We start from the raw sequence: 13,206 nt of genomic DNA, 5'->3' as shown, positions 1-13,206 counted from the left end.
GAAGTGCCTCTCGATAAATTGTGTGTAAATTGTGTGACAAGAAATAGATGCTGGTTACGACGTCCGAAAACAAGCATGATGGCAGAGCCTGGGTTGCTGGGTGGTTCTCAAGCATTGCCCCAGGAGGCGCGATGGTTGATGGTGTCAATATGGACGGTAATGAAATGGTCCAAATGTCATTCTTTCGCACAATGAACCCGAAGTTATGTCCAATAAATACTTCATATGATGAACAAGGTGTCATGGGGAAGCAAAGCGAGAGGTTTGAATATTATAAATATTATTTGGGCGGCTGCGGCGAGTCATCTGTAACACGTCAGGCCCAATTTAGTACCCAGGTTTTGCTGTATGGGATATATCCTCCTCCATGACATGGTCCAAAGTTCTCCATGTCCACAATCGGGCGACCAAGTCTGCCTGTCCAGACTCGGGCGTGATGAATTCGATGGGCCTCACCAGAACCCCAATGGTCCATTCCTTCAAAGAAAGAAAATAAAATAAAAACCGTACGCCGTGCTTCGTTTTTCCTTTTCATGGCCAAAGCCTTCTGAACCATCCCTTAGTTTCACAGGAACAGCTCCTCGGACCTCGTGGTCATGGAGCGGTGTATACGCGGGCTTGCGTACTCGGACATGGGCGAGACCAGAACACTCGGGTTGTACAAGGTGCCGCTCATCATGGCGTCACGAGAGCCGCCCTGATCGGTGGCCCATCCCATAGACTCTCTGCTGTCGTGGCTGGGTGGCGGCATAGGTGTTTGAGGTATGGCCTGCGCAGTCGCTGTGGTGGTACCATGGGCCGTTGATGTGAGCAGATCTCCTGCCAGCGGAATTGTCTGTTGCCGCTCTCCCTGGTACCACCATTGATTTTCAAAGCCGTTGTCGACCGTCATCATGGCTGCAGAGAGCGCCTCGAGCTCTTGCCTCCGCCCCGGGTCGTCCCTATCCTTGGAACCCGGCGTGATCTTCGTCGTGGAAACCTCGCGGAATTTCAAGGACACCTCGGAAGAATAGTCGTCGACTTCGTGATCGTCCGGCATGCCGAACTCGCCGGGCCACGATGAGGCTGACCAAGGCAGCTCGTCCTCGCCGAGTCGAAAGCGTGAGGGAACTTCTGGTAACGCCTTCCAATAATCAGGCGCATGCTGGGCGCGAGGTCTTTGACGCGGTAGCGCTGAGCTACCAAGAGCGTCGGTTTCGGCATCCCAGGGACTGTCATTCCATGGTGGAGGAGCAGAACTGCCCCTCTCGTGTGATGAGCTCGACCGACTCTCCTGTCGAGACAGTCTGCTAGGTGCGTGCTGCGGCGGCATCGGTTGGGTCGGAGGCTGATGGTATTCCTGTACAGGTGGTGACGACCATGTCGTTTGGTTCGCTTGAAAAGCAGGTTCTGTCAAATAGTTTGTATTTGGAGGTGGGACTTGTCTGGGAAAGTGCTGAGCTCGATCGCGAAAGCCCCTAGAGGCATAAGTGACGGAGTGTTGGTTTGGAGCATGTTTGGGCGAAAACGAGACCCCAAACTCGAAGTGAACGAAGATTTGGGGTCGACGGCTCGAATCTGAGGCCATACCGTGATGCATCTGTGACGGAATAGATTCTGTTCTCCAGAGCGCACTCATGACGAAGGGGGGAAAGGGAGGGCGTCTCTGGTTGATATGAAGGACGGGGAGGCGAACGAAGAGCGGGCGCCCTTGGGCCGACGGCGGTCTGAGCTAGCGTGAAATAGGGACAAAGCGGAGATGCAGTCGAGTGAATCCCAAGTAAAGTAAGGTAGTGCCAGTGCCCGTACGTATGTACACGGGGCCGAGCTTGGGCTTGGGCGCTAGTGTAAAAGGTATGTGTGATATGCTGCACCAAGCTACATACAACGGACAACCAGTATTCCAGTGAGGTAGCTTAAATGAGACTCCAAAGTGAAGTATAGGCTGACTGGCTGCCGCTGGCTGTGCCTGGTGAGGAAATGGGAGATCAGACGGGGCTGCGGTTCAGCGTATGAAGGATGTAAGCGGTTGTTTTGTCAAGCTGCTGGGATAAGTCAAGAGAGAGGGCGACGGAGACTAGAACGGGCATGACATGATATGAGTACGTCCGAAATGTCGAGACCAGGAGGGGCGAGCGGCGGCCACAAGGGCCAAGAGGAACTCGAAGGATGAGGGGGTTTGTGGCGGAAGCAGCAAGACACCGCCCAGCACAGGGTCTGGTCTTACCCAACACCCAAGACCACAAGAGAAGAGTCTCCAGCAAGCAAAGCCGGCGCAGGGTGTCCGAGAGGCCGGGGGACGAGGACGCCAGGAGGGGCCGGCGGGGGCAGGGATTTGTGGCACCAGGACCTGATGTAAGGCGAGGCGGGAGTTGGCGGTGGGAGGAAAAGGAGGAGGGGAGGCGAGGTCGAGACGATGGAGGGCGGCTGAGGCAGCAGAATAAACAACCCCCCTCCCCCCTTCAAGAAAAAACCCACCGTGTGAGCGACCCGTATCTGTGGGTAATGGCGGGTGACAAGCGGCAAGGTGAGATCAGGAAGGCAGGTTTTGTAGGTACTAGGCAATGTAGTTGGTCTGATGCACAGCACGTCCCGAATGCCGGAACCTGTCCATCAAGTAAGTACCTACTTGGCTTTCGGACCTTGTCAAAAGTACAGCCCCTCGACGCCTCGTTTGTCTGGCGCAATAGGTACACCGTACCAGCTTCGGATGAAATGTTCTGGGCGAAGCCGAAGCCGAAGCCAGGGAAGAAGAGACCCGGCAGAGCTGGTCTAATCTAACCCATCCCTTACCTGTCTCTCCCATTAGTTCAAAAGTGGGAGCAGGCGAGATGGGCAGTTCAAGACGAGATGGGGCCCGAATACGGCCAGAGGAGCATGCCAAGATCAAGGGCGAAGACGAAGAATGGAGCGGCCTGGGGAAGAGAGATCACGACAGCGGTCTGTCCGCGTCCGTGCCGCGTCTGTTGCCGTTACTGACGGCTTGTTAGCGTTGGTCAAGGCCGAAGGGTGGACAAGGTGAGATGTGGCGGGGGATTGGGCCCCGCGCGGAATTCCCTTCCAGATTGAAGATGAAAAAATGTGGTGAAATGAGCGGGCAGTAGCCAGCAAAGACTGCAGCAGAGTGCAGCTGCACAGCAACATGGAAAGAAAAAGGGCGGAATGGCGCGGGGGCTTGGTCCGACTTGGAGATGTTGGAAGGATGAGAAACCCTGGAGGGCCGACGACCTGTAGTCTACTTTGTAAGTCGAGAGACTCTCCAGGGTACGTAGCTTTTCTTCTTCGCCTTCCACGGTTCCACCTCTTTGTACGTACCATGGCGTACTTGCGATGTACATACCGTACTCTTCTTGTACGGAGTATCTGTTTAGACGTCTATTTCGTCACGTTAAGCACCCAGCACTGAGCGTTGTTTCCGGGCACAATTTCCCAAACACAGTAGAAAGCCACATCAACCAACCTGCAATCCCAATGGAAAGCATTTCAACCCGGCTCATGCTAGACCAGTGGACTTCCGTTGCGGCACTGGTAGCGGCTGACTGAGGATGGCGCCGCCAGAGTGCCACCAGTGCAGGTTTGCACCGAGGGGCTTGCCCTCCCCTGCGCTGCGGGAAAGTCGAGACCAGGGTGCCATGGTGTTAGGAAGCCAGGGTACGTACGGAATTAGGAGGGCCCATAAGATGCCCTGGGTCCATCCTGAATCCCCAGACCCATCTCTAGCTGGTCATTGGGACGCAAGCCCTCCAAAGGCTTTCGACCACAATGTCCCCTTTCCCATTTCCACACAAATCCCAAACTAGTCTTATTTGATGATCAGCATCAGTTTCCTCGGCCCGCTGCTCTGGCCCGGCATCAATAGTCACCAAGCCCGGGACACAGCTACATGTCTGCCATCATGAACCCGTGTTTTGGACAAGAGATGTGTGCCCCATTGAAAAATGATGAACGAGGGAAGCAGAAGTCGAAGTTCTCTCCTTGCCGACGGCGATATTTGCCCCCACCTCCGCCTCCAGAGTCCCTCCTGTCAGCCATGATACACTACTCTACTCGGTACCAACCGGGGGATTTCTTTTTCGAGTCCGCCGATCAATACCGGCCACTACCAATCAACGGGGCATGATTGGAGGGGCTCGTGGTAATCGTCCTCGGAGACTAGCCCGTGTAAAACGAAAACCCCGTCTGTGGCTGCGTGGAACCGCGTCTCGTAGACCGTCCTCGGTTCGACAATCAGGCAGCCATATTAAAATCCGGTGCATGCCCGCCTTCGTGTTACCCGCTTGTGGAAGTAGGATATCGATCCTTGGGGAAATGCCTCCACCTATCGTCGGGGCCGCCGCCGCCGCCGCCGCCAAGATGCTCACCGCGGCACGCTGCACTCGTGCCGAGGCCCCTTAGGTCCAACGATCCTCGGGTCGCACAGTCTTGACAGGCTAACGATGCCGTCCGGACCAGCACAGGCACCGCGCGGTCAGGGTTTGGACAAGAGGCAAAAAAACGATGGAATCTTCCAAGCCGACTTCCACGGGTGGGCCGGTCAGCACCCAAATGACCCGGCCGTCCATGTAAGTTGGAACACACTGCTGCACGGCATTCAAAGCCCCGTCCCCTGACGATGACATATACAGTCCCTCGCTACCCCAAAACAAGGAGATGGAAAGGAATGCCGAGAATGGAATGAGTTCCCCTCCCCCCCTGGGAGACTTTGTTTGGCTTCTGGTCGAATCAATGCCGGCGTCTGTCAAAATTACAATTTGTCCGAACAGCAATCAGCAAGACACATCCCCCCCGTCTCGTGACACTCTGGTACTTCAATCCTCGCTCCTTACGTAAGGTATATGCCCGACAATTGTCTGTCTGTACCACAGCCACACAGGACAGCATTGGCGATGTTCTACACCCGGGCAAAGGTGGCTTAAGTCTCTCTATTTTTGGTCCCTTACCAATCCGGCACACTCTCCCCCAGGAAGCCGGCCCGGCCCCCAAGTCTCCACTGAAACCCCCACATCCTCATCCGCCTCCGCCTCCGTCCTCCGATCCTCGCATCCGGTTCGGGGTATGGTGCCTTCGGAGAGTTTCCCCCCCCCCCCCCCCCCCCCTCCTTCAACTTTTTTGAGCCTCAATTCACGGCAGCCTGGATACTTTGGGTCGCATTGGTGGTTCCCACCCCCAGATCGCCCTCAGGCGCCTGGCATCAGCGCGATCCCCCCGTTAGACAGACGCCGCAAAGCGTAGCCCGAAAACCCTGCGGCCGCTTCAGGAACCCTTATCCCATAAAGGACGAAGGAGCCTTATGAACTTCGCCTCTTTGCTTCTCTAATTTGAGGCAGATTTCCCATTCCGAATCCCACTTAGGAATATCCCGTCGCCAATCTTGACCGTGTCTCAACTGGCATTGCGCAGCCCGTCATTCATCGTGCCACGCGCTGTCCACTAAGTCTTGACACCGACCGCCATCGTCACGACCATCGCACTTGGATAGGATCCGAGCTGCATTTACCATCAAGCACGGCCACACATAGACAACTCTATGTCGTTCAAGACCTTCCCAAACCATACATTCATTCCCCTTCGGTTTTCCGTATCGCACGGACTGCTAGCTAACCTCGAGCAGTTTTCCTCCGTCGCCCCAGCGTCATCCTGCAGCTACGCCTCCTCCGCCTCGTTTGGGGCGCGGGAGGAGTTCGGACGGGTCTTGACAGCGTCCAGAAGCATCGGCATCCCAACTCTGATGGTCTGACCAGACGGTTTGTTTGTTGCCAAGCCACCTCAGCCCTGCTCCGGGGCGAACGCTACCGGCATCGTCAGTGTCATGTCAACAGCAAATGCTCGTGTCGCTAGAGATCTCGCCACAACATCATGGGGAACTCTCCTTGGCAACCAATCACTCTCCTGTTGAACGCTGAAGTTATTTCAGTATACTCAAGGCTAAGTGCAAGGTGGGCCTGTGCAATAAAACTACGAAGCATTGCGATCAAATGAGAACTGCGGCAAATACTCTGAAGCAACCCACGCAAACAACGCCCAAATACTTACACAGCACCAGTCCCCTTGTTTCCCGTCCGCGTCTCCGAGCTTCCCGTCTCACTGACGTGCTCCCCTTCCCAGAATCGGTCCAGTCTGCGATCCCTGCCTTGCGCCACACCGACCAGATCAAACGGGTCCACCACTGTCACCCAAAACGGCCGCGGGTCCTTCCATCCGGGCCCATCCACCTCGGTGACCCCGTCTTTGGCGAGGTACACCGTGTACTTCTCCGGCAGGTACCTGCGCGGGTGCCGCACATTGAACATGACGACGTTGGCCAGCATCAGGCTCGCCTCGAACACGTAGAAGAACCACTCGTGCCGGATCACCGCCGGGACCTCGGCGACGTCCACGTCCGGACCCCAGCGCATCTCCGCGACGCCAAAGTACTCGACAATCCGGAACATCGTCCGCGCGAGGATCAGCACGATGCTGACGTAGAGCGTGACCAGCGGCTCCCGAACCCCGCGCCGGCCCGCCACGCCGGCGTGCACGCAGCGCCGCTGGAACGTGACGGCTAGGACGACGAAGCACGCAATCACAAAAACCTGCAGTAGCAGGCTCGCCTTGATGAGGGCGTGGCCCGTTGACATCTCCCGTGGCGAGAGGGACTGGTTCGCGCTGTAGCTGGCGCCCCACCCGTTGAGCGCCTCGACGATGCCGGAGAAGAAGGCAAACGTGCTCAGCACGCGGCCTGGGTGAAGTGGGGAGCAGTAGGGGACGTAGTAGAGGACGCGGCCGAGGATGTGGTAGTTGGCCAGCTCGAGAAGGGGTCTGTTAAGCAGTGCTCGCATGTGAGTTGATGATCTCTCTTCTAGGGGCGTGTTTGATGGCGGGGCCGGTCTACTCACGGCGCTGCGTACACCAAGCAAACCGTCGCGATGAAGGTGTCGAGGTTGTCATAGTTCCACGCGCCGTAAATTCTGACGGCGAAGCCCACGGTAAAGAGTAGGCAGCAGAACGAAAACAGGCCGGTGATTTTGAAGAACCTGTAGTGGCTGTCCGGGCAACAGCTGTCAACAAGGGCCTTGGGCATTCGACAACCCTCGACGGGTCGTTTCGAAGGGAACACTTACTAGCACTGCCAAAAGTGCAGTACACCAGAAACGGCAAACGCTATCGCGAAGAAGAAGGGCGCGCCCTTGTTGGGTGCGTAGAAAAAGTAGCTCCCATCAACTGAGTCTTGTTAGAGGAGTGCATTTGATAAGTCTAGTCCCAATGGCTTACCGTAACTGCCATCCGTCATATTGTTAGCCGGTCGAATGGGCTCTTCCACCGGTTATCTTGTTTATTTCCTTCTCGAATTCTGTTCCTCTTCTCCTCTTCTGTCCCCTTAAGCCCTTCAAATAGACAGCCACTCTGAATTGTCAAGACGGATGGTCATGCGGAACCTCGCGATAAAAATACTGATGAGTCTATTTATTCCCAGGACCATGACCAAGGACGCGATGCGAGAGTCGCCCGTTATATTTACTACAAGACCAGTTCCTCTTCCTCTTTTGCGGTTTTATTAAAAAGGAGGGTTCTCACAGAAACACGTTACCTTGTCTTTGGGAAGCCGTAGAAGCTGTTTTCAAACCCGACCAATACGCAACATCAGCCTCGCCGGTTGAGCCCCCCCCCCAATCGACCAATCGCATCCCTCGCTTGAATACGATGGCTTACTAGAGATGACCCGAGTGACGCAGGGCGATCGGAATATGTTTGGTTATAGCTCGAGGTACTCCACCCTGATTCGTCCCATCGAGAAACGGCACACACTTGGCGACAGACCGTGAATATCATTTACCTCTTGTTCGGAATGGAAATGAGCCCGCTCGCGAGACAACCCTACGCCGATGTGTGGCTTTCGTCGTATCTCGCATCGGGCCTGAACCCTCCCACAACCGAATCACGACGAGGCTCTGCGCGATACGGTACCTGTACCTGGTCATGGTACTCCCCCTTGGCTGGAAATCCTGCTAGAGTTCGGCGAATCGAAGGCATGCTCATGAGGATGATCCGTAGTGATAAGCGTGGCCTCAATGCGGCATCCTAATCCGTCGAGACATATGTGACTGCTTACATCCTCCGGTATCCGGGTCATGGATTTAAAAAAAGGTTAAGGAACATCTTCAAGACGGTGAAGTGGATTCTTCCCTGGATGGTACCTCATGGAATTGGAGTATCAAATAAATGTCTCGTATTGTCAACGGTAGAAAAGTGACGGGAAGCCCATCCTACCATTCCCATATTTGTACATCAGAAGAAAAAGAGGAAGCAAAGGAAAATCAAGGTCAGCCAACGACTGTACTGGTTGTGTTGGGCACAAATTTGTCGACCACGAAGTCCAAAGCCAGTCTCCATTTGATTTCCAAAGACGACGGCGCGGAGCCTCACTTTGCCCTTGAAAAAGAAAACGCCCAAAACTCTCCATCCCAGATGCAGTCCCTAGCGGGAAAACGTACAATTGTCATACATGAACTCATTACAGACCGTCGCCCTGTGTGGGCTTCAGTCGACCTCCCAACCCCGGCCCGTCCCGTTTGCATTGTCGGTGGCCGCGTCACTATCGGCATCATCGCCGCCGATGACGCTGCTCGCGCGTGAAGACTCGACCTGGCTGAGGTAAAAGTCATCGTTCTCGCCCCAGCTATCATACTCGTCGTCAGAGTAGTCCCACTGCACGGGGATGGTCTCTCCGCCCTCGCCGAAACCGAACATCATGCCACGCCATTGCCCAGCAGCGATCTTAGCGGCCACCTGGAGCATCAGGGCAATAAGATGGCTCGGCGGACCCAACAGAACCTCGCAAGTTTTGGACACGATAGCCATGGGAATCCTGCGGACAAGTTCCAGTCGACTGCGCAGCGGGTGGTGCCTGGCTTGGGTGTTTGAAGGAGCAAACAAGTTGGCCGCCGTAGGAAGAGGCGACAGAGCCCTGTGGCCGACCGAAATACCGCTCGTTGTTGACCGATGGCGAATGTACGGGCGACGTGCAACCGCTGACGTAGTAGCTTCATCCTCCGAGAGGGCTACCTTGTCAGGTTGTTCCACCACCTCGGAGGCAATATCCGGTGCAGTAGCCGCGCTTTCCTGCGAGCTGTCATCCGTAAGAGACGAAGTAGCATCCCACGTGCGTCGAGTCTCTGGGGTGACAGTCAAATCCGAGATGTCGCGATAGTGCCAAGGTTTCTTCGGAATCAGAATGTTATCGTGGGGGTAGGGGAACCTTGTGGGAGAGGCATCCGAAGCAGGGGACCGAGGAACTGGTGTGACCGGCGAATGCCAAGACCGGGAGCTATGGAACGAATCTGCCGATCCTGTGGGTGACACCGCATCATCCAGGATCGGGGTCGATCTCATGGCCGACTTGGATGGAGGCGAAGTCACAACCGTCAGCTGAGGGGGCACAAGGGCTCGGCCGGCCCTGAAGCCGCGGAGTTTCTTGCGTCTGCCGCCCACGACTCCGCTGCCTTCAAGTACTGCCTCTTCTTCGGACCCTGAGTGTGACTCGATACCCGATGCATTCTCATGGGCATTGTCCGCCTCGACCTCGGGAACAATTGCGGGCTCGTCTACAGCCGGTGCAGGCTCGAGTGCAGCAGCGGCCATCTTGTACTCGTAGTTGCGAATAACGTCGTAAATATTTGTGGGCGTCGGTGTGGTAGTTCCAGCCAGCAGTGGTGTCTTGGGGGGCACCTCCACAGTGATGAGCTGCTCCTTGATTTCGTTCGGGGGAGAACGAGGTTCTGCTGGTTGCTCGCAGCATACGGCGGTATCTGTGCAAACATCTGTTCTGATGTCCCTAGGAGCGCTTGCCAATGTAGACACCTCGAGAGCCCCTGAGGGCATTTGAAGGGTTTCATTGTCCTTTCGGCGACCAAACATTTCTGTCGGGAGCGCTGATGCAGAAGTTGATGGCGAACCGGTCTCAGGCTTCGAAACCAGAGCATCCGTAACTGTGGCCGCTTTGGCGCTGTCCAAATCTCTCGCGTCACACTGTACTTCCCTAGCAGGTCGAGGCATTGTCGATTGGGCCGCAATTAAACTGCTCAACTCTGCATTGGGCTCATCATCCTCGACATCCGCTTCCTCGGCGATCGAATCCTCGGCTGCGGTAAGATTGTGGATTTCGTAAACCGCGGATGCTTCTTTGTCTGCTACATCGATAGCCTGTTCTTCCTTCCCAGCTACCATTTGGAATGCCGTCTCGACAACCAGGCGGGGAATATCCTCCACTGCTTCTTCGGTTTTCATGTGCGACTCTGTCGCAGGAGCGGTTGTCTCAGTCGCTTCCATTGTAGAATACTGCTCGTCCTCCTTTGACTCGGCGAATGCTGGTATCTCTGTGCTAGGCTCTCGCGACCGGGAACTCGACCGCACGTCATTGCTGATAACTGAAAGACGACGGCCGCGAAGCGAGGTTGTCGAAGCTCTTCTGCCAGTATTGGGGGTCAGAGCCCTCGGGGTCGGCGAAGCCTCAACCTCGTGAGCCGGTGTGGATAGAACTGGCAGGGCTCCCTTTACGGGAGGGGTCCACGGCCGCTTCTTGACGGGCGTCTTTGGCTTGTCGGGGAGGACGATGGTAAACGATCGTTTGAAGGGGCATTCCGTCTTCTCGAACTGAAGAATCTGGTCCCAAACCCCTTTAAGTGCGACGGCGAGCTCCTGTTCATCAGGATTGGTGACGGGGATCTCTATCCTCCAGTAATTGGGCCGACGGATCTGTAGGACAAATTTGCTCGAGTCTTCGGCAAGGGCCCAGCATTGGCTTTTCGGCAACATTGGCTGGAGGGCGGAACCGCAATTAAGAAAGGCCACAGAACCGGTGCGGTAGATGCGAAACGGGCCTACGAACGCGTTCTTCTGTCAGCAGCGGCTTGCAAAGGGACGCCGTACGACCTACCGATTGCAATGGTTCTTTCCAGCTGCGAGTAGGCGGATAAAAGGCCAGGTTCATCGGTAAGGCCGCGACCCGGGCTTCGGGGGCGACCTCTGGAGACGGCAGTGAAGGCGACGATTTTGACATTGGGATGGTTGTAGAGTGTCTCGATGAGACCGCCGGCCGAGGAGGAAGGGCGGGACATCTGCGTCGGTACGGGAGCAGTCGCGACGCGGCGAGGAAGCGGATAGGTAGGGCGAAGAGACTCCATCGTGGTGTCCCTGGCGAGGGAAGCGGAGGCAAATCGGTCGCGGGGGCAATGTCGTCACGTAAGGGTGGGAGTTGTCAGCTGATGGTCGAGAATTAAGAGTGCGACTTGGGTCATATCGAAGCCGAGGTCGAGGACATTGCAGGGTCAACGAGGAGGCGGAGAGACTGTCGACGTGTGTCGGGATACGATGCTCTCTCGATTTCCGTTGCGTTGGTTGGCGCGCCCGCCTTCGTCCACGGGGCAATGCAGACCGCAGGAGGCAGAGCCAAGACAAGAGAGATAATGTAGAAGCGTAAGGGATCAGGTTGCAAGGGAGGGTGGGATTTTGGACGGAAGGAATCCGATGGAGAAACGGGTCCAGCGGCGCGGACGTGGATGTATGGTGTGTATGTGGATGCGGGTGTGGATGGATGGGTTATGGGCGTAGGCCCCCTTTTGAGCCGAGCGAGTATCGGACAAGGACAGTCAGTCAGTCAGTGTCTTGCTCCTAGGTCTCAGTACCGGTTAGATGAAGAAGAGACAGTTTGTGCCACCCACCCAAGACAGCACAAACTAATTAAGTAGGAGAAAGAGAGAAAAAGAGGTGTTGCCAAAGAAGCGAACGAGTAGTTTGGAGGGGAAGGATGTTGATAATCGAATTTGGATAAGAGAGTGAAAGAGATCAAGAGAGAGAGAGGGAGGGAGGGAGGGAGAGAGACCGGGCTGTTGAGGAAGTATGGAAAAAAAGAAGAAAAAGAGAGAAACCAAGGTCACGACAAACAGGAAAAAAGGAAGCGTGGACGGATTTGCCCATGGTTCGACCAGGGGGTCAGCAATGTCACGGCTTGTCGGGGACTCGTTCGAGTAAAACACGCGCCGACGAGGGGGGAGGGCGGGTCGTTTCTTGGGGTTTCTGCCGCTACCGGGTTGGTGTTCTTCGCGTCGCCGTTTGACTCTTATACAGTACTCTGCATCCGTACTTTACCTAGGTACCTTGAGTATGTGAATTGATAGCGATTGATGGACGGAGGACCCTCGCGCCACGCCGCTGCCTTTTTCTCTCCCTTTACCCAGTAGATGGCTAGGTACTCAAGTCGATTGATTCACTCATACGCGTTAACATACCTACAGACACCTACTGTAGGTACTCACTGGTTGCTACCCTCACTCACCACTGGCAGACTCGAAATGAGATGGCATTGGTTTCGACTTGGCCTTGTACTTAGTGCTCGCCACTGGGCAATCATAGGAGAGTCACACCATTCCACCATTGCGGGAGCTTGATACATACGCATTGCACCTTGTGTGCAGGCTTTTCACATGCTCTTTCGTCGTCGTATCTGAAGGTTGAGACTGTCTGACTGTCCCTATTTCTCCTCCTCGCCGCAGCCCATCGCTGTTGTTATTATTACTCCGCTATGGTCTCTCGTCTACCCCTCTCCCAATGCACGGAGAGTTACCAAGATAGATGTGGGAGGAGAAGCTAGCAAGACTAAGATCCCGCGAATTGCGCCCTCGTGGTGTGCCCGGCCCTGTCTAGAGCTGGAAATGGAGATTACAGATTACGCAAGGGGAGTCAGTCAGTTAGCCAGCATGCTCGCTCGCAATGACGCCGGAGTACATGGGCGTCGCAACGGCGGGGGCAGCCGACGCATCCCAGCTCAACCGCATGCAACCGTTACTTGTGGACTGTGATGAGTATAAAGAGTAGTGTGTTATATCCGTCGTGTTAGTGTAGTGTAGGACTATGGGGAGGCATATGGGGGAAGCAAGGGCGCCAAATATGAGATGGGGTGCCCAACACAATTCCATTGGCAACTGGGCGCAGACAAATGTCGTTTCTTTGATTTCAGCTCCGCCTCATTCGGCTCCAGTCAAGCTCGTGTTGCCTCATCATTCAGTCTCTCACCGCATTCTCCGGAAGAAACCAAGTAGTTTCCGAGGTGCATGGCTTCTTCTAGAGCTCAGGGTCGCCCCCCCCCAGGACAACCGCCGCCTTTTTTGGGCCGCTTGTTTCGTATCGAGCAGCATTCTCTTGGCCGTGGGTAAAAAAACAATAATTTGTTTACAAAAAAATCCTTGAATTATT

The 13,206-nt window shown here is 55.4% G+C and overlaps 3 protein-coding genes across 3 annotated transcripts; all 3 read right to left on the bottom strand.

The window, feature by feature from the left end:
* Window positions 1–565: 565 nt before the first annotated feature.
* CH63R_11932 (uncharacterized protein) lies at window positions 566–1,618 on the bottom strand (the record flags this gene model as incomplete). Its single annotated transcript, XM_018306906.1, has 1 exon — window positions 566–1,618. One exon carries the CDS (start codon window positions 1,616–1,618, stop codon window positions 566–568), a length of 1,053 nt encoding a protein of 350 aa, XP_018153747.1.
* A 4,390-nt stretch (window positions 1,619–6,008) lies between these two features.
* On the bottom strand, window positions 6,009–7,249 carry CH63R_11931 (RTA1 domain-containing protein; the record flags this gene model as incomplete). Its single annotated transcript, XM_018306905.1, has 4 exons — window positions 6,009–6,777; window positions 6,855–7,016; window positions 7,080–7,179; window positions 7,231–7,249. The coding sequence occupies 4 exons, from the start codon at window positions 7,247–7,249 to the stop codon at window positions 6,009–6,011; spliced, it is 1,050 nt and encodes a 349-aa protein (XP_018153746.1).
* A 1,247-nt stretch (window positions 7,250–8,496) lies between these two features.
* Window positions 8,497–11,138, bottom strand: CH63R_11930 (uncharacterized protein; the record flags this gene model as incomplete). The annotated part of the gene is made up of 2 exons (XM_018306904.1): window positions 8,497–10,835; window positions 10,892–11,138. The coding sequence occupies 2 exons, from the start codon at window positions 11,136–11,138 to the stop codon at window positions 8,497–8,499; spliced, it is 2,586 nt and encodes an 861-aa protein (XP_018153745.1).
* Between the last annotated feature and the right edge of the window lie 2,068 nt (window positions 11,139–13,206).

The sequence above is a fragment of the Colletotrichum higginsianum genome, chromosome 8, assembly GCF_001672515.1.
Source record: "Colletotrichum higginsianum IMI 349063 chromosome 8, whole genome shotgun sequence".
Lineage (NCBI taxonomy): Eukaryota > Fungi > Ascomycota > Sordariomycetes > Glomerellales > Glomerellaceae > Colletotrichum > Colletotrichum higginsianum.
The sequence above is the reverse complement of the archived record's forward strand: the minus strand, read 5'-3'. Positions and strand labels throughout refer to the sequence as shown.